The 22,737-nt window shown below is 36.5% G+C and overlaps 1 protein-coding gene and 1 pseudogene across 1 annotated transcript; one reads left to right on the top strand and one right to left on the bottom strand.

The window, feature by feature from the left end:
* Positions 1-415: 415 nt before the first annotated feature.
* Positions 416-18,171, top strand: LOC112514174 (annotated as a pseudogene).
* Positions 18,172-18,306: 135 nt separating this feature from the next.
* Positions 18,307-20,085, bottom strand: LOC112514664 (UDP-glycosyltransferase 89B1-like). The gene has a single exon (XM_025121253.1). It carries the CDS (start codon positions 20,034-20,036, stop codon positions 18,663-18,665), a length of 1,374 nt encoding a protein of 457 aa, XP_024977021.1. The 5' UTR covers positions 20,037-20,085; the 3' UTR covers positions 18,307-18,662.
* Between the last annotated feature and the right edge of the window lie 2,652 nt (positions 20,086-22,737).

Below are 22,737 nucleotides of genomic sequence, written 5' to 3'. Positions count from 1 at the left end.
TGGATATTTTAAGTTTTTTAATCTTTAATAGAAAATAAAATAAGACTTAAAATGACGAAAATGTCCTTTATTTAATGATTGTTAAAGAAAGAGACCAAATTTGATTGTTTTTGGAAACCATGATGATTATTTTATAATTTAAAAAACATAAGGACTAAAAGTATTACAAACAATAAACTACAGGGACCAAATTTGTAGTTTTCTCTTTATTTAATGTATTTCTCCAAACACAAGAATACAACGGTTTCGCGGTCATCTCATCACTTGATTCCAAATTGTGTTGGAAAATAGGATTAAAGAAAGACCAACAAAGAAATTTTGTTGACTTTGACTTTGACTTTGACTTCCCCTAATTGCATTTCAACCCTCCTTTATTAACCAAAATTGGTTGATCTCTCATGATTACAACAAGATCATGGCTTCTAAATCTACTGAAATTTTGGAATCAGATGTCACAACAAGTAAGCATTCATTACAATCATCTTTAAGTTCATCATACTTTGATCCTGTTTTCAATCTGATTATGTTGCAATCATTAACATTGTCTTCTCCATTTGAGCTTCGAATTGCGAATCTGACACCAAAAATTGACGATGTTTCAGCAGAGAATCACGAGGATAGACGCGAATGCAAGTCCGAATTGGATAACGGTGGCGGTTTAAGAGGCGATGATGAGTATCCTAGTGGCGAATTTGAGTTCAAAAAACCAGGTGTGTGGAAGAGCTCCGTGGTGAAGCTACGGATGATGATTGCTTATCCATGGCAACGTGTTCGTAAGGGCAGTGTTTTGAATATCAAATTGCGTGGCAAGGTTTGGTTGTTTTGATCCCTCTTTCGTTGTTAACTTCTGTTTGTGCATTGGATTTTTGATGAACTGAATTTTGCCGATGCAATTTTCAGATATCTGATCAGGTGAAGCGTGGTTTCTCTTCAGGGTTATCCCTACCTCAAATCTGTGAAAACTTGATAAAGGCGGCATATGATCCTCGTATAGCTGGGGTTTATCTCCACATCGAATACCTGCAATGTGGATGGGGTAAACTTGAAGAAATCCGAAGGCACATACTGGATTATAGAAAATCAGGTTGATTTCCAATTGTCTTCTATGGAGTTTTGATTTATCTTAGCAATTTGAATGGTTTGGCGTAGAATGATTAAGAGGCTCTTTTGATATAGGTCAAAATGAAATATAATTGTTTGGTAATTGTGTACAATGAAATTAGGGCTCTTAATGGTTAAGGGAGATCTAGGATACAATATAATTAAGAGGGTTTTAGAACCATTGAGAGGCAGATTTTTTTTTGCCAAACAAGATTCACCTCTTAACGATTCAGAGGTTGTCTCTTAATGAAACTATTAAGAGGTAAACAAACAACCCCTTAAATAAGCAGTAGTATAAAACATAAGATGAAATCGTATATATTCCGGTCTCCTTTTGTTATATCACTATTTATATCTTATAGATGAATGAATGTTGAAGAGGGTTGGGTTCCGGTGAGAAGGGAAGTTATGGTGAGAAAAAGAGACCTCCACCATTTGATTCAACCCTAATTGGATGCCAACACTCCTCATCAATTCCCTTCTAAAGAGCAATTCATGGGTGGGCATGAGACTAAAAGTGATCAAGGGTTCAGATCTCTTCTTATGCTTCTCATTTTAACTCTTTTTCTCACACGGTCCTTCGTCATGTTGAAGATGCCCAAAAGGACTAAAGACTGAGACGAACTGAGGACAACGCTTTCAAGGACCCCTTATGGGGCCAATCTAGGCCTTTTGGCTCGAGTCGATAGTTTTTTTTTTTTTGTACCAAGGACGGGTTGTTGGGCACGATTAATGATTGATTTGGGCCTGGTTCAGGCCCGGTCATCCTGAAACACGGCTAATTTATATATTAATATGAGTATAGGGGTCAGTTGGAATAAGAAGGCTAAATATGCTGAGAATGTAAGAAGGAAAGGTTTAAATGTGAATCTTTAATTAAACCCCGAAAAAATCCATTTGTAGATGTATACATGAACCGATGTTACAAATTATTCATGTTGGTTCACATATGCATCTTTAAATGGAGTTTTTCAATGACTCACATATGAACCTTTATTTTTCACGATATTTAGCCTTCTTATTTAAATCTCTCTCTATGAGTATATACGCGTGTGTATATATATATATATATATATATATATATATATATATAGGGTTGGGTTCACGTGAGACCAGGCTGTTTTCGTGAAACCCGTGAGACCACAGTTTTACACTTGAAAGTTCACAGCAAAAACACTGTAAAGGTTACCTTCACAACATTTTGCTGTGAAGTTTCAAGTGTAAAAAGCTGGTCTCACGGGTCTCACGAAAATAGGCTGCTCTCACGTGATCCCAAGTCTATATATATATATATATATATATATATATATATATTCAAAATAAACTAGAAAGGGGGACCCGGACCAGTTGGGCCTGAATCAGGTCTTAAATTTTTGTTCAGGATTGGTTATAGGAGGACCCGGACCTTCTTTTGATGCTCTGAACCGGGCCTCCCTAGGACAGTCCTTGGTCATCTCTAGTAGGTGATGCAATCGGATTTTTCTGTTGCATCTAACACAATCAGTAAATTTTCAACTACGATAACTAGACTTGGGATCATGTGAGACCAACATGTTTTCGTGAGACCCGTGAGACTACTATTTTACACTTGAAACTTCACAGTAAAATGCTGTGAAGGTAACCTTCACAGTGTTTTTGTTGTGAAGGTTCGGATTTTTTTTTACCTTCACAATGTTTTTGCTGTGAAGTTTCAAGTGTAAAAAGGTGGTTTCACGAAAACAGATTGGTCTCACGTGAAGCCAACCCATGATAATTATGTTATATATCTATTAACTGTGAGAATTCAATTTAGGAAAGTTCATTATTGGTTATGCACCTGCATGGGGTGAAATGGAGTATTACCTTGGCTGTGCCTGTGAAGAGCTGTACGCCCCTCCGAGTGCTCGATTTTCGTTGTACGGTTTATGCTATCGAGTACCGTTTTACGGAGGTACGTTGACGTATTACGTTTCAGCTCAACCGTTATATTAGTCAGCAGAATGAAATATACAGCTGTCCATGTTATTGGTGCTTCTTGCCAATAAGAAATGCTTTCTTTAGGGCTGTTTATCAAAGTCTTACCAGGAGTCACTTATGTTACTGGTTGAGCATGGCAAGAATCTTACCTGGTAAGCGAGGGAAAAGTCTTTTTTACTCTTACCTGGTAAGTGCTTACCAGGTAAAAGACACTTACTAATGATTCATTTTGTTTACTGAGAATCTTACCCGATAAGGTAAGTGAAGGTGGTGACTCTTGCCGCTAAGCTTTTGGTAAACGGCCTGCTTCACTATGCTGAATTGCAAGTTCATGTTCATATATTCAGATATCCTATAGTTGTGCTAGAAGGGTACTCGCGCAATGCAGCGAGATAAATCTTGATTTAATGTTTAGTTTTTATTCTCTGTCTCTATCAATATAATACGATTTTATGTGGTTTTGAGAAAGCGGTAATGTTTTTATTTTTGAACTAAAATATAAATTTGAAGATAGCATAAAAATTTGTAAAAGAATAAATCGATAATAGTATCAAATTAACTATATAATAGTTCTCGTTTTTTTGTTGTAACTTTTTTAATTTAATTTTTTATTATAATTTAATTTAGATTTAATAACAAAGTAATTTATTTTTGGTTTAATAATATAATTTTTTATAAAAATAATAATTAAACATTCTGTTAGAAATCAGTGATTATCTTAATTATATTTTAGATTTTCTATATTTAAAATAGATGTTTATCCTATATTTGATTATATTTATCAGTATCAGCAGTTAGTTACATGGATTTAAAAATAGAACCTTAAATTTTAAGTAATATGCATCAATAAACAGTACTTTCTGCATAAAAAATCGTTTTTAAGAGTTTTTGTCGAATGCTTTATAATATAGTATAGATATATTTGAAACAAAAGGACAGTGAACACCTTTTATTAAGAGAATTTACTTGATAAATTTTCCTGACTGAATTCATTATGTGGTTTTTACAAATAACAAATGCAAGAACTATTTCGGATGCAATTTATGAATCAACTTGGAGATAATGGATTCAAGATTTATTGGTTGAGATCTGTAAGGTGTCTGTTTGTTGTTTTGAATCCCCCCCCCCTCTTATTTACCACTCGTGTCTTATCGGATAAGAAGTTAGGCTGTTCCTTTTCCTGCAATAAGAGCTTAAAACCACTTATCGTCCTCTTATTGGACAAGAGGTAAGTGCATGTCTTGTTAACCTCTTAATGCGATCTTATTTCCCTAAAATCTTTTTGTAACCTCGTTATTCACCTTGCAATGTATATAGACATTTTTATGAGGTCCAATTTTTCATTAAACTTTTGATTTTATTAATTTATAAAAAATATTTAATACAAGATTAAATTAAAAATAAGTTGGTATATTAATAAATCAATAACGATATTTTGACTATTACGGTTGGGTTGCGGTGAGAAGAAGATTTAATATAAAGAAGCGTAAGAAGGGATCCTCACCGTTAGATGCACATTAGGATGAGATGCACCGGATCAATCCCCGTATCAAGTGCTATGGGTGGATTTGAGATTAAAGGTGATCAAGGGTCCTAATCCCTTCTTACGCTTCTCACCTTAGTTCTCCTTCTCACACGATCCTTCGCCTTGACTATTAAATACTATGTTATTTATCATATTATAGGTTGTGTTATAAATTTTCATAATAACTATGGATAATCAGGTGAAATTGTTGGAAATATGTTGAAAAAGATGGGTAATGTTTAAAATTTTGTTGTTTGAAAATAAGTGTAATAGTTACAAAAGATTTCTTGATAGTTATCTTACATATTTATGAGTAAAACTGTAATTTATATTATGAGGGGTAAAATAGACAATCACAAACATTCAGTCATTTATCAGTTTTAAAAACAAATAGTCTTATTGATTTTGCTTTCAGACTTCAGCACCACCTTTGTCAACTAAAAGTGAAATAAGACTTCAGACTTCAACACCTCTTTAGAAACACACATCACCTTGGCTATATGATCGATCACCTTTAGATTTGTTAGTAAAACTATTTTTCCTAGCATATTGCAAGAGCAAAAAACCAAACTACTTAGTTCTCACCTAGACCTACCAAATCTTTAGATTTTGTTCTTATTTTGTAGTTTGTTTTTGTCTGTTGGGCTTTGTACTTTTTGGCTCTTTGTGGCTTGGTATGCTGTGGTGATCAAGTTCTTTGCTTTTCCGTTTGGTTGGTTGTGGCTTTCTGTCTGAACTCTGTATCTTCGTTATGGTTTTTATAAATTTGTCTGGTTTTCCTTTCAAAAAAAAAAAAAAACTTCTAAACTTAACCTTTGTGCATAAAGGTGTACTCGAGAAAGTTGGTGTGGAACCACAAGTGCACAGGATCGGTAAATATAAGAATTTTGGCGATCAACTTGTTCGCAAGAATATATCCGAAGAAAACCGTGAGGTGTATAATGCATTGCTAGATCAAGTCCACGCAAATTGGGTAGATAAGATTTCTCGAGCCAAAGGTGAAGTTACTTTGTGGTTTCCGCCTAGTCTTGCTGTATCAAAGTAAATAACTCGGATTGTTTCTTTTACAGGAAAGAAAAAGGAAGATATCGAGAATTTTATTAATGAAGGTGTTTACGAAGTAGAGAAGTTGAAAGAAGATCGATGGATAACAGATATAAAATATGATGATGAGGTATACATAGGAAACGAGCAAGATCTACATATCTATATTATATTATAAAACATTTGACAAAAACTCTTAAAAACCACTTTTTATGCGTAAAGTACTGTTTATTAATGCATATTACTTAACACTCAAGATTGCAAGTAGAGTGTGCGTAAGTACAACTTATTAAAGCTCCATATCTAAATTCGTGTAAGTAACTGCAGATAAACATAATCAAATACAGGATAAACATCTCATTTTAAATATAAAAAATTTAAAATATAATTAGGATAACCATTGAGTTCTAATAGAATAATTAATTATTATCTATTAAAATGTTTATATTATTAAATCAAAAATAAATTATTTCGTTATCAAACTTAAATTAAATTATAATAAAATAAATTACATAAAAATGAAAACTTTTAAATAGTTAATTTGATATTAACATTGATATTTTTTTTTTCAAATTTATATTTTATTCAAAAATAAAATCATTAATGTTTTTTTAAAAACACATAAAATCGTATTATAACATCGACAGAGACAAATAATAAAATAGAACATTAAAACCGATTGTCTCGCTGCATTGCGCAAGTACTCTTCTAGTCTTCTATTAAGAATGGAACATAATTCTTCAAGAAATCACTTCCTAATTTTTTCCGTTTAGTAGATTTTGAAGTTCAAAATGTTAAAAAGCCTTGCCCTCGTGGGTGTAGCTCAGTTGGCAAAGTGGCAGAGTGACTTTGCTCAAAGACACAACAAGCGGGAGAAGGGGTTGAACCCCTTCGCTAGCCTCAACCACTGAGTCAACTCTGAAATGCCTCCTCACATGGTTCCTAGGAGGCGGGTTCCGTGTGAGGCCTGTCGGGGTTGTTGGTAGTCAACTTTTTTTTTTGCGCAAAAAATGTTAAAAAGCTTGATTATAGATGTTTGTGGTTTGCACTTTTAAGTTTCATCTAAAGGTAGTTCTAGTGTAGTCCTTATAGATATATCATTCAGTATGTTTTTTTTTTGAAGTATATAATATTTATATACGGTAAATGCAATAAATAAACTCACACACCCTCCTCACATTTGTTGCTGGTATTTGTGTAACCTTTTCAGGTTATATCTATGTTGAAAGCAAAATTGGGCATTGCGAAGGAGAAAAAACTTCCGGTTGTTGCCTACAAGTAACGATCTTTCATATACAGTCTTTTTTTAATCACTATAACAAAATTGGGTTTATGGGATTCTTAAAATGTTTGAGCGTCCTAATAGCGTACTTTATAGGACTTAAGTTTATATGACCAAATTATAAAGTGTCATATCTAAAAGTCTTACAATAGGTTTATATATGACTCTTTTAGGCGTTTTAACAAGTTTTTTTAGCACATTTTTTGTAAAAAAGTGTCGTATTAGCTATTTTATACGACACTATGTGAAAAAGTGTCTTGTAAAAAGATGGGTTAAGGATCATTTTGTCTATGACTCTATACACACGATAATATCATGCAACATCTGTATTGAACGCTTGCCAGCAAATAACTCAGACGAGTTTACTATCCTTGGCCCAGGAAATACTCGAGAGTTAAGAAATGGACCGTGGGGTTATCAGGTGGCAAGGATCGGATAGCTGTAATTAGAGCCTCCGGTAGCATCACTCGTGTACAAGGGTCGTTTTTTTCACCTAGTTCAGGCATCGTCGCTGAGAAATTTATCGAGAAGATTCGCAAAGTAAGAGGTATGTAAACCATTATAGTCAAAAACCTATTTTGTTCAACTCTTTCTCTAATAATCAAAATAGAACAGAATAGGTTTTTGACTTAAGAAATAAGGCGTACATAATTTCTAAACGTGATTAGCTAGTTATTCCTTGATTGTTGATGTGATGATAAAGATAGTTTATATAGAGGGAGGTTCAAATAAAAGAACACGAAAACGGCAAAATCATACACTAACAGTTAACGCAAAGGTGTGCGGGCGACGTGGCCTGCGACGCCAGGTCAGTGGTCAAAGTCGTGTGAATCACATGTGATTCGACTGTTTTTCTTATTTGGTTATTGTCCTTGTATGAACCTGACTCTCTCTATATAAATATAAACATTTGAGAACCACAAAAAGGTTGAGAACCGTGAGAACCAATAAGCATGTGTTGTTTCACATTGTGAAATAATACATACGGAAAAGCAGTGTTGTTTCACGTGCGGTGTTTCACAATATGAAACAACACACGATTAGTTGTTCTCATGGTTCTCTACCTCTTTGTGGTTCTTATTTGATTATGTCTCTATATATAAACTTGGAATTGTGTGAGAATAACAGTTAGGGGAGAACACTTCTCAGCCTTTGGATGAGTTGACTATTTGATCTACCTTCAATTATCTTAACTATCTTCATCTACCTATATCTTCACATTTATCTTCATTTCAGCCACTTTCACGAACTTTGCATACATTTAATCACTTTGATATGTATTAATTTGTTAAAGTTTCAGTCATGATGATAAAAATAGGTAAATAAAGGTAGATGAATGTATATGAAGGTTACATTCTCATGTTCTCACTATAACTCTTATTCTCATCGGAATCCGACCATATATATATATATATATATATATAGAGAGAGAGAGAGAGGTGTGGAGGTTCAAATGAGAACGCCTCCATTTTACAAAAACGCGAGAACGCCCTTATCACATGTAATAATACACGTGAGGGGACTTGGTGGTGTGAAGGCGACGACTTGGCTCGCGATCTAGGTCGTATGTGTCTCTGATTTAGCATCACACATGATGTATTATATCATCACATCAAGAACACCCATCACGTGTGGTAATACACATGATGGGGCCTAGTAGTGTGCGGGTGACTTGGTCTGCAACCTAGGTCACGCCAAAGGTCGTCAGCCTCTTTGATTTAGTATCACATGTATATCATATGTGATGGACTATAGTATCACATGTGGTTGACTACAGTAAAAAGTTGTTCTCGTACTTCCATGTTAAATTATATCAAGTCTCTCGTTACAAAACAATAGTTCTCAAGGATCATAATAGTGTTTATCTTTTCCTTATCCTCATTTTAGATTCATGTTTATGGACTCGTCTTATTTCTTTTCAGAGTCGAAAAAGTAGAAGGCTGTTATCATCCGAATCGATAGCACCGGAGGTGATGCCCTTGCTTCTGACTTGTAAGTTCTCCATTTTCACTAGAAAAGTAATAAAGATCATCTTTAGGAAGGTTTTTGTTTGGGTGGGTTTTTTCATAGATGGAATGAGTATGTCTTTTAATTGGGAAGGGCAGGTTTGGAAAAAACTTGGTCAAGAACTGGTTCAAGATGCAGGAACAATTTTGTGTATTTCATGAACTGATTACAAGAATATATACAAGAGTACAATGCAGACAATATGGAAATTATAAACTCCTTAAATGGCTAGCCTCTATCTACGGAATGTACAACAAGAAATGGGTGGAGAAGATTGAATAATTCAATTCATAATCATTCTATAATTAGCTCTAGTCAACACTCCCCCTCAAGGTGGAGAATGGATGTCTATCATTCCCAGCTTGTCAAGAGAGCTATGAAAAATCCTTCCACACACTGCTTTCGTCAGAATATCTGCGAGTTGGTCTTTTGAGGGAACCAACGGAAGTTCGATTGTACCTTTTTCTAAGTGATCCTTAATAAAGTGCCGATCAACCTCCACATGTTTGGTCCTATCATGATGAACAGGATTATTTGCTATCTTAACAGCCGCTTGATTGTCACAACTTAACTTCATCGGATTTGTGAGACCGATACCGAGGTCTCTCAATATTCGTTTTATCCACAAAAGTTCACATACACCATGAACCATTCCTCGTAGTTCAGACTCCGCACTTGATCTAGCAACAACCTTTTTGTTTCTTGCTTCTCCATGTGACCAGATTACCTCCAACGAACGTAAAATATCCGGATGTTGACTTTCCATCAGTCCCGTTTCCTGCCCAGTCGGCATCCGTGTATCCACTTATCTMTTTACTTTGATTCTTTGCGAAAAAAAGTCCTTTTCCTGGAGACGACTTCAAGTATCTCAGGATTCTGTATACAGCTTCCATGTGATCTTCACTCGGAGCATGCATAAATCGGCTAACAACACTTACAGCATATGCTATGTCAGGGCGAGTATGAGACAAATAGATTAACTTCCCGACCAGCCGCTGGTACCTTTCTTTGTTCGTTGGGACCTGATCCGGATGAATCATTAATCCGTGGTTTACTTCCATAGGTGTGTCTGYCGGTCGACAGTCAAGCATCCCAGTTTCTGCGAGAAGAACCAACACATACTTTCGTTGACACATAGATATGCCCTGCTTTGATCTTGCTACTTCTATACCCAAAAAATACTTTAAATTTYCAAGATCTTTGAGTTCAAATTCTGTCGCCAGAACCTTTTGAAGATTTAATATCTCCTTTGAGTCATTTCCRGTGACAACCATATCATCTACGTATACAATCAATGYTGTTATGTTCTTCTTTTGTCTCTTCACGAATAGAGTGTGATCCGCATCACTCTGTTTGTACCCGATTTTCTTCATGAAGCTAGAAAATCTCCCAAACCACGCACGTGGAGATTGCTTTAGCCCGTATAATGCTCTGTKTAGCTTACATACTTTGCCTTTGCAGTTTATCCCGGGAGGAGGTTCCATATAAACTTCTTCTTCAAGRTGACCATTTWGGAACGCATTTTTCACATCAAATTGTCGTAGAGGCCAGTCTTGGTTTGCTGCTATAGATAAAAGGATACGAATGGTATTTATCTTTGCTACAGGAGCAAATGTATCTCCATAATCGATACCATACTTTTGAGTGTACCCTTTAGCAACGAGTCTCGCTTTGTACCTGTCAATATTCCCTTCCRAATCGAGTTTGACAGTAAATAYCYATCTRYATCCTACCGGTTTCTTTCCTGGAGGGAGATTTACCATCTCCCAAGTACGATTCTTTTGGAGGGCTTCCATTTCATCGTTCATTGCTCTCTTCCACTTCTCGTCTTTCAGTGCTTCATGAACATCGTTTGGTATAGACACAKATGACAACTGGTCTACGAGTASCGCTTGAGATCTTGCAAGYCGGTGCGAGGAAACATAGTTGTTGATGGGGTATTTTGCCTTAGCCTTGAGATCTGGTTGATATCGCTTTACTGGAACTCCACGGTTCTGTCTTACAGGATATCTTGGTTCAGGTTCTTGCGGGGTGTCATTGTTCAGGTTATCYTGCAAAACAKAATCATYAAGGTTAGTGGTTGGYGAGGGAACCGAAGGCGACGGCRGTTCATGTGGCTGGTGGACAGGCGGGGAAGTTATATTATCTTGATCTTCAATCACCACATCATCTTGCTCTCCACTAGCTTCCTCCATATGTGTCCCATTATCTTCTTCTTCATTTTCGTTGTTCGRAGTATCGGGTGTTTCATCCTGCAGATTTGGTTCTTCATTGCATTCATATGGGTTCTCTTCCTGCATTTTAGATGTTTTCTCCCCCTGAAGAGAACACTCACCTCCAAAGAATTGAATATTCTCATGAAATACCACATCTCTGGTGATGTACATTTTTTTTCCGTAGGGTCATAACAACGGTAACCCTTCTTGAAATCAGCGTACCCTAGGAAGATGCATCGAACAGCTCAAGGTTCCAGCTTACCTAGATTTTGATGCACATAAGACGTGCAACCAAAAACCCTTGGTTCAAGATCGACGCTTGCTGGAATTTCCACGAGTTCCTGAAGTTTTTGAAGAGGAGTTTTAAATTCGATGACTCTAGATGGAGTTCTGTTCATGAGATAAGTTGCAGATCGAACAGCCTCACCCCAGTATTGACGTGGAACATTCATGTCAAACAAGGATGCTCGAACAATCTCTAGAAGTTGTCGATTTCTTCTTACTGCTAATCCGTTTTGTTGCGGGGTTCCAACACATGAGGTTTGATGTCTTATGGATTTTTCTTTACAAAATTCTTCCATCTCTTGGTTGATATACTCGGTTCCGTTATCTGATTGTACGACCTGGACGTCACATTTGTATTGTGACTTGACGGTTCAGACCAATTCCTTAAAGACTGTACATACTTCTCCCTTATGTTTAAGCAGAGAAATCCAAATCATGCGTGTACATTCATCAATAAAAGTCACAAAGTAACGAGCACCGTTAGGTGTGGGTATTCGAGCGGGGMCCCATACATCTGAGTGAATAGTCATAAAAGGAATCRAATTCTTATTAGCGCTYRGAACATATGAAGTTTTATGGCTTTTCGCCATTTCACAAATACCACATTTAAAATCATCATCTTTTCCAATAAACAAACTTGGTTTCAATTTTCGAAGATACCTAAATGATAAATGCCCTAGTCTACGATGCCATAGCCATGCCAACGTTTTATTTCCTTGAGTTATTCCAGTATTGAGAGCTTCACCATACTTCTGATCTTCAAGGTAGTACAACTTCCCCCGCCTAGTACCATAGCCAAGAATCCTCTGTGTCTTATGTCCTGGAAGATGCATTCATCAGGCCCGAATGTTACAAAACAATTCAATTTTTTTGTAATTTGGGATATGGACAAGAGATTAGAAGATAATGAGGGAACCACAAGAACATTTTCTAGATTCATAGATCCAGATACTTGTATTGGTCCTTCACCGGTCACATGTGCAGTTCCTCCATTTGCCGTGAGAATCTTAGATTGTTTTGGAGAGCACATGGATACAAGCTTACATGGATCATTTGTCATATGATCGGTCGCTCCTGTGTCAATGATCCAGCTACCATCACTAGTAGAATTAGATTTAGACATACCATATTTGTTCACATGCTCAGTATGTGCAGCAATCGGAGCCGCTGGTTCGTCTTTGGTTGAGGTAGCAACTGTTGCTTGGCCTATTTTTTTCCGGGGCTTCTTCGAGAAATCCCACCATTCCGGATATCCGATGATCTCATAGCATCGCTGCTTTGAGTGTCCTTCTTCTCCACAGTGGGTGCATGTAAAAGAGCTTCCTTTATTGCTTGGATTCTTACCTTTCTGAAATCGGTTCTTGGCAGCCAAGTGTACCATTCCATCAGTTTCAACTTTCGGTTCTTCCATTGTATTTCTTTGGTTTTGTTCCTTTCGAACATAGGCATAGCATGATTCAAGATCGAGAGGAGGGTCTTTTCGCAGGATTTCACTTCTGACATGATTGAATTCGGGATCGAGCCCAGCGAGAAAGATGTGAACACGAAGGCGGGCAAGGATCTTATTACCTGATACAATTTGTGCCACACTTTCTTCCTGAGTTGTAATGCGAGTGTCGATTTCTTGAAATATGCTAACCAGTTCATTGTAGTAGGTGGGCAAAGGTCTACCGTTTTGGCGAGTAGTGAACGATCTTCGGTTWAGCTCGAAAAGTTGAGTTTCATCAGAACCATYRTAGAAGGTTTTCRCRACTGCTTCCCAAATTTCTTTTKCCGTCTGGAGCCGAATGAATCGTTGAATCAAGGAGGGGCTCATCGAATCGATAAGCCAACTCTTGACACGGTTGTTATCGATAAGCCAGTTTTCTAGTAGTTTTTCATCCATGGGTTTCTGACTTTTTCCAGTAAGAAATCCGGATTTATTTCTTGCTCCGATGCGCATCTCCATCAACTGTGACCACAKAGGGTAATTCGAATCATCAAGGATGAWTCCAGTGGGAAATGGAGCATCCTGTACGTTYTGGACAATGACACGAGGATCTTTTTCCGCCATGAAACAGAACCAATTCGATTCGATTAATATGTTTGTGGTGTTTTCGTATGGTCCTGCTCTGATACCATCAAGAACTGGTTCAAGATGCAGGAACAATTTTGTGTATTTCATGAACTGATTACAAGAATATATACAAGAGTACAATGCAGCACAATATGGAAATTATAAACTCCTTAAATGGGTGGAGAAGATTGAATAATTCAATTCATAATCATTCTATAATTAGCTCTAGTCAACACTGGGCGTTCTACATGAACCTCCCCTTAGAAGCTTATGGAATAAGCCACTTTCTATATCGTTAAGCCACTACCAAACAGTCATGTATAGTTGACCGAATAAGCTGTGAGTCATTAAGCTGCTAACAAATAGGCCCTAAGACATGGTAAAGTTTATATTCTTATTCCTAAATAATGAAAACAAGATTGAAATTGAAAAAGAAAGACAAACTAAGCAAGAATGTTACCAAGGGGTTGTTTACCAAACACTTACCTGGTGAGCATCTAGCGGTAAAATTCAACACTATCATTTACTTACCGGGTAAGATTTTAGTCAACAAAAAATGGATTTCTATGCAACGAATTACCCGGTAAGAGCTTACCGTGGTAAGAGTCATTGCCCTCACGTACCGGGTAAGGCTCTAGGTCATTGTCTCGCTCTTACCGGGTAAGATTCATGGTCCTTTCCATGTTCATCCGATAAAGTAACGTAACTTGATAAGTGCTTACCCAAGTAAGCATTTGGTAAACGGCCCCCTAAGAATATTTGATTTCTCATGTGGTTATGTTTTGATTGTGCAGGATGTGGAGGGAAATCAGTCTATTGGCTGAATCTAAGCCTGTAATTGCATCAATGGTTGATATTGCAGCCAGTGGAGGATACTATATGGCAATGGCTGCACAGACAATACTCTCAGAGGATCTTACTTTAACGGGTTCAATCGGTGTTGTCAAAAGTATATTACAGCATCCTGCAATCTTTTTTCTTAAAATTTCAGTTGGGCACCGCATTTGAGCCTCCGTGGCTACAAGGGGATTTTTATTCCTCCTTAGATTTGAACCTGGGTCCTCCTGGTACTTTTGACCTTTGGAGCCAAGCTCAAACCAACCAGGCACCACCCTTGTGGTGTAGGTTTATTTAAACTTCCATTGTGGTTCAGTGCGATCGATTTTGCGTGTTTGACTTTTCCAGGTTTTCTAATTAATCTCTATTTTTGTTGTAGGTAAGTTGAACAAGGGGAAACTATTTGAAAGGATCGGTTTCAACAGAGAAATGATATCGAAGGGACGATTTTCTGAGCTGACGGCTGCTGACCGGCCTTTCAGGTGAGAAGATTTCTTGATTTATTGACGGACCCGGTGTATTGGATACTGTGGCACGGGCCACTGCTTTATTCCTCCGTCGTATTGTAAAAAAATGATAGGATCGTGAAAAGTGCTACCGTATATATTTTGAAACTACAATAAGGACACAAGTTTCCTTTGATGGAGTTAGTTTGCAAGACTTTTCTTCCACCCTAGACCTAAGTTCAAATTTGTTAGTGTCATTTTCTTACTTTTTATCTTTTAATTTCAGATATATTATGTTTCTGAATTTTTTTTTTTTGCAATAAAAGACTTGAACACAAGACTTTACATATGAAAAACAATAAACTAACCAACAGAACGATAATTCTATGAAAAATATCCCTGTATTTGTTTTTTTATAGTCAAATGGTGCCACCAATTGAAAAAATGTCTCTAATACCCAAGTTACTTCAGGGATCTTTTGGAGAGTAATCTGATGGGGTTCTACATATTTTTTCATGGTATCAGAGCCATTGTTAAACATTCTATGACAATCTATTTCCGTCAAGCCTCCATGCTCGTATTCTCACACATTCTCGTCATTTCTTATGATGCCAACTACTTTGTGTACCTGTGTGCAGGCCAGATGAAGAGAAACTCTTTGCAGAATCTACCATGAATACTTATAAACAATTTCGTGACAAGGCAGCCCGTTCAAGATCAATGAGCGTATGTGGTCACGCGAGTAAATATTTTAGATTTTTAGTAACTCGATAGTTATGCAATTAGCACCGAGTCGTTATACTGCAGGTGGATACGATGGAGGAGATCGCTCAAGGGAGAGTGTGGACCGGTAATGATGCTGCTTCACGGGGCTTAGTCGATGCAATTGGCGGGTTCTCGCGAGCCGTTGCTGTAGCAAAACAGAAGGCCAACATACCTCAGGACAAACGGGTTGGTTTCATTCTGCTCTCTTCTTGCTCTAAATGCTTGTCAATTTTCTAAAAGTTTGAGTAAATTACGTTTTTAGTCCCTATGGTTTGTTCAAAATTTCAATTTTCGTTCCTATGGTTTTGAAATTACGATTTTCATTCATATGGTTTATATAATTCATTACCTTTTTTGTTCTTATGATTTACAATTTATTGATTTTTTCGTCCCTATGATTTAAAACTCATTTCTATTTTAGTCATTTATACTTAAAGTAGTGTTTTGGCCTCAAGGACGAAAATAGAAATGAATTGCAAACTATAGGGACGAAAATTGAAATTTCAAAATTACATGGACGAAATCTGCAATTTTTAACAAACCACAGGGATGAAAATTATAATTTACTCAAAAATTTATAGTGATTGAAAAAAGAAACAGATGAAACAATATCCGTAAGCCCGTGATTAACAAGAGAGATAGATAACTAGCTATTCGAGTGGCTAGACCCTCCCAAAAACAAACTTGATAATTTTCTCGATACCCTATTCTCCCCTCTTTCCCCTATTTATTAACAGCCCTAATAACCCTGATGGGTTTGGAGTCAGTACCTAACAATTTACTCTTCAAAAAAGCTTCTGAAGATAGAAGAGATGTTCCAACATATATTAATAGGAAACGGTCCAAATCTAGCTCATGTGGGACTTAAACGGATATAAAACGCGCATTTTACTATGATGCAAGTTGTAAATAAAAAAACCACCTGATGAACGGCTATTTCCGATATTTTTGTTATAACGATATATGGCTGAATGTATTCAGGTTACTTTGGTTGAGCTGTCAAGACCGTCACGTTCTTTAACACGAATCTTGTTCGGGATAGGGAGCTCAGCAATCGGAATAGACACATCGTTAAGCCAACTGGTGGATGGCTTGACATCGAGTGATGAAGTGCAAGCCCGTATGGATGGAATCATGTTTCAAGGATCGGAAGGATCTTCGTTTGCAGACCCTGTTTTCGATTTGCTAAAAGACTACCTAAAGTCTCCTTGATCTCAGGAGCTCATACGTTTTCATAAGCACCGTTCTGGCACAAAGTAAGCATCAAAACATCCCGTTTCCATATTTATTTTCGTCCACGTTGCATTTGATGCCACAACAAAAAAATCGAACCTTTGAAACCAAAGGGAAGTGTAAAATGAAACCGTAATTGGACTTTTACTCTTGCAAGAACCAGTAAAGGATCATGTAAGAAAGAGAGTTAAGATAAGAAACGAAAGAATAGATCTGGACCCTTTATCACTTTTAATCTCTTGCCCACCCATGAATTACGCTTCTCAAGGGAATTAATCCGATGCATCTTGGTACATCCCATCCTAATGTGCATTCAATGGTGGAAATCTCAAGTTTTTCACTTTAACTCTCATTCTCACCAAAACCTAACCCTACAAGGCTACAAGAACCATCCATTGGTGTATTAGTTATGGAGGAAAAGCTTCCTTCAATGATTAGCAACTGATTTCGATTAATGAGCATATATAGGGCAAGTTCGTTTGAGAACTGTAAAATTTTTGAAACCATGAGAACTAACTATTCATAAATCATTCATGACTATCGTGATAGATATTCATAATGAATATCAAGAACAGTGAAAATGCATAATTTGAAGCAAATGTTGTCAGAGAATGTTCTTTGTTTCCTCTAAATGGGTCATTTATGTATATAACCTTAAATCCATGTCCTTTGATCTTGGATTTAAAGAAAAAATGACTTTATACTTATCAGAAGAGCATAAATTCAATTAAGATCTCATTTAAGTTCAAAGAAAGATATTAACTTAGGGGCCGTTTACTAAACACTTACCCTGTAAGTGCTTACCGGTAAAGTTTAACATTATCATTTAGTTACCGGGCAAGATTTTAGTTCATCAAAATGATATCGTATGCAATAATTTATCCGGTAAGTGCTTACCATGGTAAGAGTTGTCGCTCTCCCTTACCGGGTAAGACTCTTGGTCCTTGTCTCGCTCTTACCGGGTAAGATTCCTGATCCTTACTATATTCATCCAATAAGGTAATGTGACTTGGTGTTCACTTACCCGAGTAAGCGTTTGGTAAACGACCCCTTAATCTTCTCTGATGTCTTTTTGGCTTGCATTGTTGCAGTAACCAACACAAAAAAGGATTGGATTTAAAAAAATCTAGCAAAATAAGTGAAGACCGGAAGATTGGTTACACAGTTTGATTCTCGACCCGAAAGAGGTACCGATTTTTCTTTTTTTTTCTCTGTATTTAAATCTTGTGAAAAATGTTATATATGTTTTAATGGATTTCACCAGCAAAAACTGCTAATATTGATGGATTTTGTGGTATTCATGTCTTGTGATCATCATTGCAATTTATTTATACATGAAAGTTTTCAAAGATTGTAGATGATGTGATTATGTGGGAATCTTGTCCATCAATATATTAGCATAACCAACAACACCTATTGTAGTTACAAACTTACCCGATAAGACTCACCGGATAAGACTCATGGTCCTTGCTCTGCCTCTTAACAAGTAACATTCTTCTCTTAACAAGTAACATTCTTGGTATTTGTCATGCTCAATCAGTAAGGTAACTGGTATCTGTAAGCAGTAAATGTTTAGTAAAGTGCTAGGTAGAATTGTGAATTCTGAAGGTTACAACATAAACCAAATGAACCCAGAAAATCTCACTCAAAAATAGGGTATGGGAGCGGAAGATGTACAAAGACGATACATCCACCCCTAGGTGGAGAGAGTGTTTATTGGGGTCCGAATGGTGGGATGTAAACAAACGTGATTTCTACCCTGAAAAGTAGCGATAATGTTTTTGCGAATACCAGACTAAACTAAAGAAGCCCAGTATCAGTATGTTCCACTCAAATGTGGGGTCCGGAAGGTAGGATGTATGCAGACCTGTACTCTACCTCAAAGAGTAAAGAGAACGTTTTAGTGATCTTAGAGCTCAGATATAAGCTTGGTGAACATATCCAAATCCCCTAGTGATGTTCCTTCTTTGACTGCCTTGATTGCTGCTTGGCTTAGCTCGTTTACTTTAACTCGCTCCGGCCTATCACCGCTCAATGACTCATCCAACAACCGAGCCAACTCGACCGAGTCAGGAACGCTCTCTGGTCCACCCTCACAAACTCGTTTCCCAATACCCAATTGGTCAACCAATAGCTTAGCATTTGCATATTGGTCCGCACCCATTGGCCATGTCAACATCATCACACCCGCCGCCACTGCTTCCAATATCGAGTTCCACCCACAATGAGTCACAAACGAGCCTACCGCTTTATGTCTCAGTATAGCCAATTGTGGGGCCCATCCTTTGACTATGAACCCTCGACCAGCGACCCGAGACTCGAACCCACTAGGGATCAAGCTCGAGCTCGAGTCGTCTGCCTTCTCACACAAGATGAAATTAACATTACTAAGCTCGAGTGCGCAAGCCAGCGCACTCATTTGGTTCTCGCTTAAAGTGAATCTGCTGCCAAAACATATATAGACAGTAGAGTTATCAGGCTTTTTGTTCAACCAGACGAGAAGGTCGTCAGGTGGCACCACACTGGCCCCGCCTCGTTCGGTTGGAACTATTGGGCCATGATCATCTGGGAGTAACGGGCCCACAGCCCAAATCCGATCATGGCCCATTTGTTTCTTCATATGGTCAATATAAACCCCTTCCAACTCTTGAAATGTGTTGTACACGATTCCCCAACTGGTCATGTTGGCCAACATTCCATTCCTGAAAGATTCGAGATCTGGTTCACCTTTTTTATAGAGACGTGTAAATTGTGACAACTGCCACCGAGGGAATTCCGGCGAGTTGGGGATTTCCGGGAAAGAAAGCGAGCAGCTGTCGTCTCCGGCATTAATCTCCGGCAGATCTCGCCACAACGTTTGAAAAATGGAAGAACCAAGAGCACCAGAAGGCGAAAACACCACCCGCCGGATTCCGAGGTGGGAAGCCAGGTCAGTGGTCCAGCCGAGAAAGAAGTCGGAGACGATGGCGACCGGCGGCGATGGGTGAGATTGAAACCATCGGACAATGGGATCGAACAGTTTCTGGGTGGCGATGACTCTGCCGACAATGGGATAGGGGGATGGGGTGACGGCGGGATCGGGGAAGAGAAGTTGGTGGAGAGAAGAGGGGTAGGAGGAAAGGAGAGGGCGGAGGAGATGGAGGTTGGCGGAGGAGATGATGACGGTGATGGTGAGGCCACGGCGGAGGAGGAGGTGGGTGAGGTCGAGTAAAGGGATGATGTGGCCGGAGCTGGAAAGAGGGTAGATTAGTAAATGTGCTTTGCTGGTGTTGGAGTGATGCATGATTTAAGGTTCTAGTACATGTTATTGGGAATGTTAGATATTTATAAGGTTTAAGGTGATCTTCTAAAGAGGATAAATTTTTATAAGAATTCGGTAGTCATATAAAAATATTTATCAATTATTTTAAGTTAAGAAGAGTTTAACTTTTCCAAAAATACTTTATTATCGGTTTGACATCGGTATAAATTATTTATCCAGACATTGAATATTTTAATAATATAATCGATATTGTAATCTTTATAAGGGCAACTCCAATCGAACGGCAAAACCTTAGTTTTGCCCTTTTTTTGGTTCCAATCGGCCTGCAAAATCACCAAAGATATAGTGGGTCTTGAAAATGACCGGCATATTTGCCGGGGAAGAAGATGGACGGTATTTTGCCAAAGAGGTGGTCCCCACCAACTTTTTGTAATATTTAATGATTTTTAAATAAGTTATAAATAAATAAATAATTATAAATATTAAGTTTTAGGTTTTTATATGTTATTTTAATGTGGGGTCCACAAATTTAGTGTTTTTTTTTAAGTGTGATTGGAGTTGAGTTTTTTTTTTTTTTTGTGTTTATAGGCTCACCAGATTTGGTGTTTTTGGTGGTTTTTTGGTGATGAGGTTGGAGTTGCCCTAATAGATAAGTTATTGGAGTTGAATATAATTTTTTTTTGAAGATTTTGATTTTTGATTATCTATTTTGAAGAATCAATTGAAGATGTTGAGTTAGCAACTTATTTTTTGAGCTTATCATAAAAATTATGTTTAAACAGATAAAAAATAGCTTATTAAAAGGACATTTAAAAGTTGGAAGGGATATGACGGTGCTTGGGACCATCTTTCAAAAATGGGGTTAATTTCTCACATTAAAATATAACGAGGTTTACTTTACTTTTTAATTAAATATAGCAATCAATTTTTTTCTTAAAGTTTTAAAATTTTCTATTTTTAACAGATAATTTGTTGATCTTATAGCATTTGATGATGTCGATGACAAATTTATCGTCCTTTTACTCATAAATCTTTTATTTTTGTAAATAGAATTTACATAATTATATATTACAAAATCAATATAAATAAGAAATATACAATTAAAAAAAACTTTATTATTAAAATAATTGAGAAAAAAATTGTCACAAACCAAAATAAAATGTATTTTTTAGAATATAAGGCAACAGTGTATATGTCTCTATTTATATATTTATATAGAAAAATAATTTATTAGCGTTTAGAATTTAAATATGAGTTTTTGTGTTGAAACTTGAATCCTTTACTAATGAGAACAAATAAATAGGGATTTATTTATTTGATTTATGTTTTGCACTTGAAAGTAGAGATGGCCAAAAATCGGTCTCGGGTCGGACTAGGTTGGGTCAGGCCCAATCGGTCTTAACCTTTCTCATAACCGGCCATAACCGGTCCTGGACGAAAATGATAGGACCGGTCAAGGTACTTCATAATCGGTTATGGGACGTCGGTCTCGATCCCAACCGATCATTGCATTAAAAAATAAGATTTTTTTAATTTTTTTAATGATATATATTTTTAATACATTATAAAATTTACAATTTGGTCACTCAAATACACTTTAAAAATGCGTTATAATATAATTAAAATTACGTTTTCTTATAAAAATACATTATAAAATTATTTAAAAGTACATTTATTTATAAAATTATTTGAATTTTCAGGCCGGGTTGGACCGGTCCATATTCGGTCCCATAACCGGTCCCGATCCCACGAAACTACCAAAAACTTCAACCGGTCCCGGTTTTCGATCCCATAACCGGTCCTTACTGGTCCAGGTCCCAGGCCGGTCCTTTGTTGGTCCCGGTCCCGGTCCTCCAGCGATCCCGGACCTGGCCGATTTGGCCATCTCTACTTGAAAGTGGTATTTGAGAATCTCCAACATTTTTTTTAAATTTATTTAAAATTAAAAGTTAAGAATTTTAAAAAATTATATTTAATTTTAACAATTTTTTTATTTTAAAGATTTTAATATTTTAAAGATTTTAATATTTCTTTCAATACATATTTAAAAGAATAAAAAAAACATTTTTTTTCTTATCATCAAGTTTTAGAGATTTTCTTAAAGTTTTCTTTATTTTAAAATTTTTGTTTGAGCAAAATAATAAATAAAAACCTTATTTTCTTCGTTTTTAAAGAATTTGTTCTAATAGATTCTTTGTATTTCTTTAAAATAAAAAATCAAAAGGAAAAATATCTATAAAAAATTAAATAACTCCAATAGATTCTCTATTTAAAGGAATTTTGACATCAAATATATCATTAAAATATTCTATAATTTACAAGTTTCGATTTTAAAAAATAAAAATAAAAGGTTAAAGAGTCGAATAAAAAGTAAAAAAAGGTGACTCTTTGTTTAAGCCAAATCTATCACGATACCTTTTATGGTTGAAAGACAAATAGCATGTACCAAGTGACGTCATGGCTTACGTTTTTATTTAAAGCTAGGTAGACAAGAAGATGGTTTAGGATCAAGGAAAATACCAAATCCACACTTTCTTTTGTCGGTATTTTAAATTGGATACAAGGTTGATGAATGGTTTGGTGTAGAATGATTAAGAAACTTTTATGATATAATGCAATATGAAAAATAATTGTTTATAAAGAAGTTATGGTGTTGAATAGTTAAGGGGGGTTCGGAATTCAAAATCATACAGAGAGTTTTAAAACAATTAAAAGATAGATT

The sequence above is a fragment of the Cynara cardunculus genome (assembly GCF_001531365.2).
Source record: "Cynara cardunculus var. scolymus isolate 2C chromosome LG 6, CcrdV1, whole genome shotgun sequence".
NCBI lineage: Eukaryota > Viridiplantae > Streptophyta > Magnoliopsida > Asterales > Asteraceae > Cynara > Cynara cardunculus.
The sequence above is the reverse complement of the archived record's forward strand: the minus strand, read 5'-3'. Positions and strand labels throughout refer to the sequence as shown.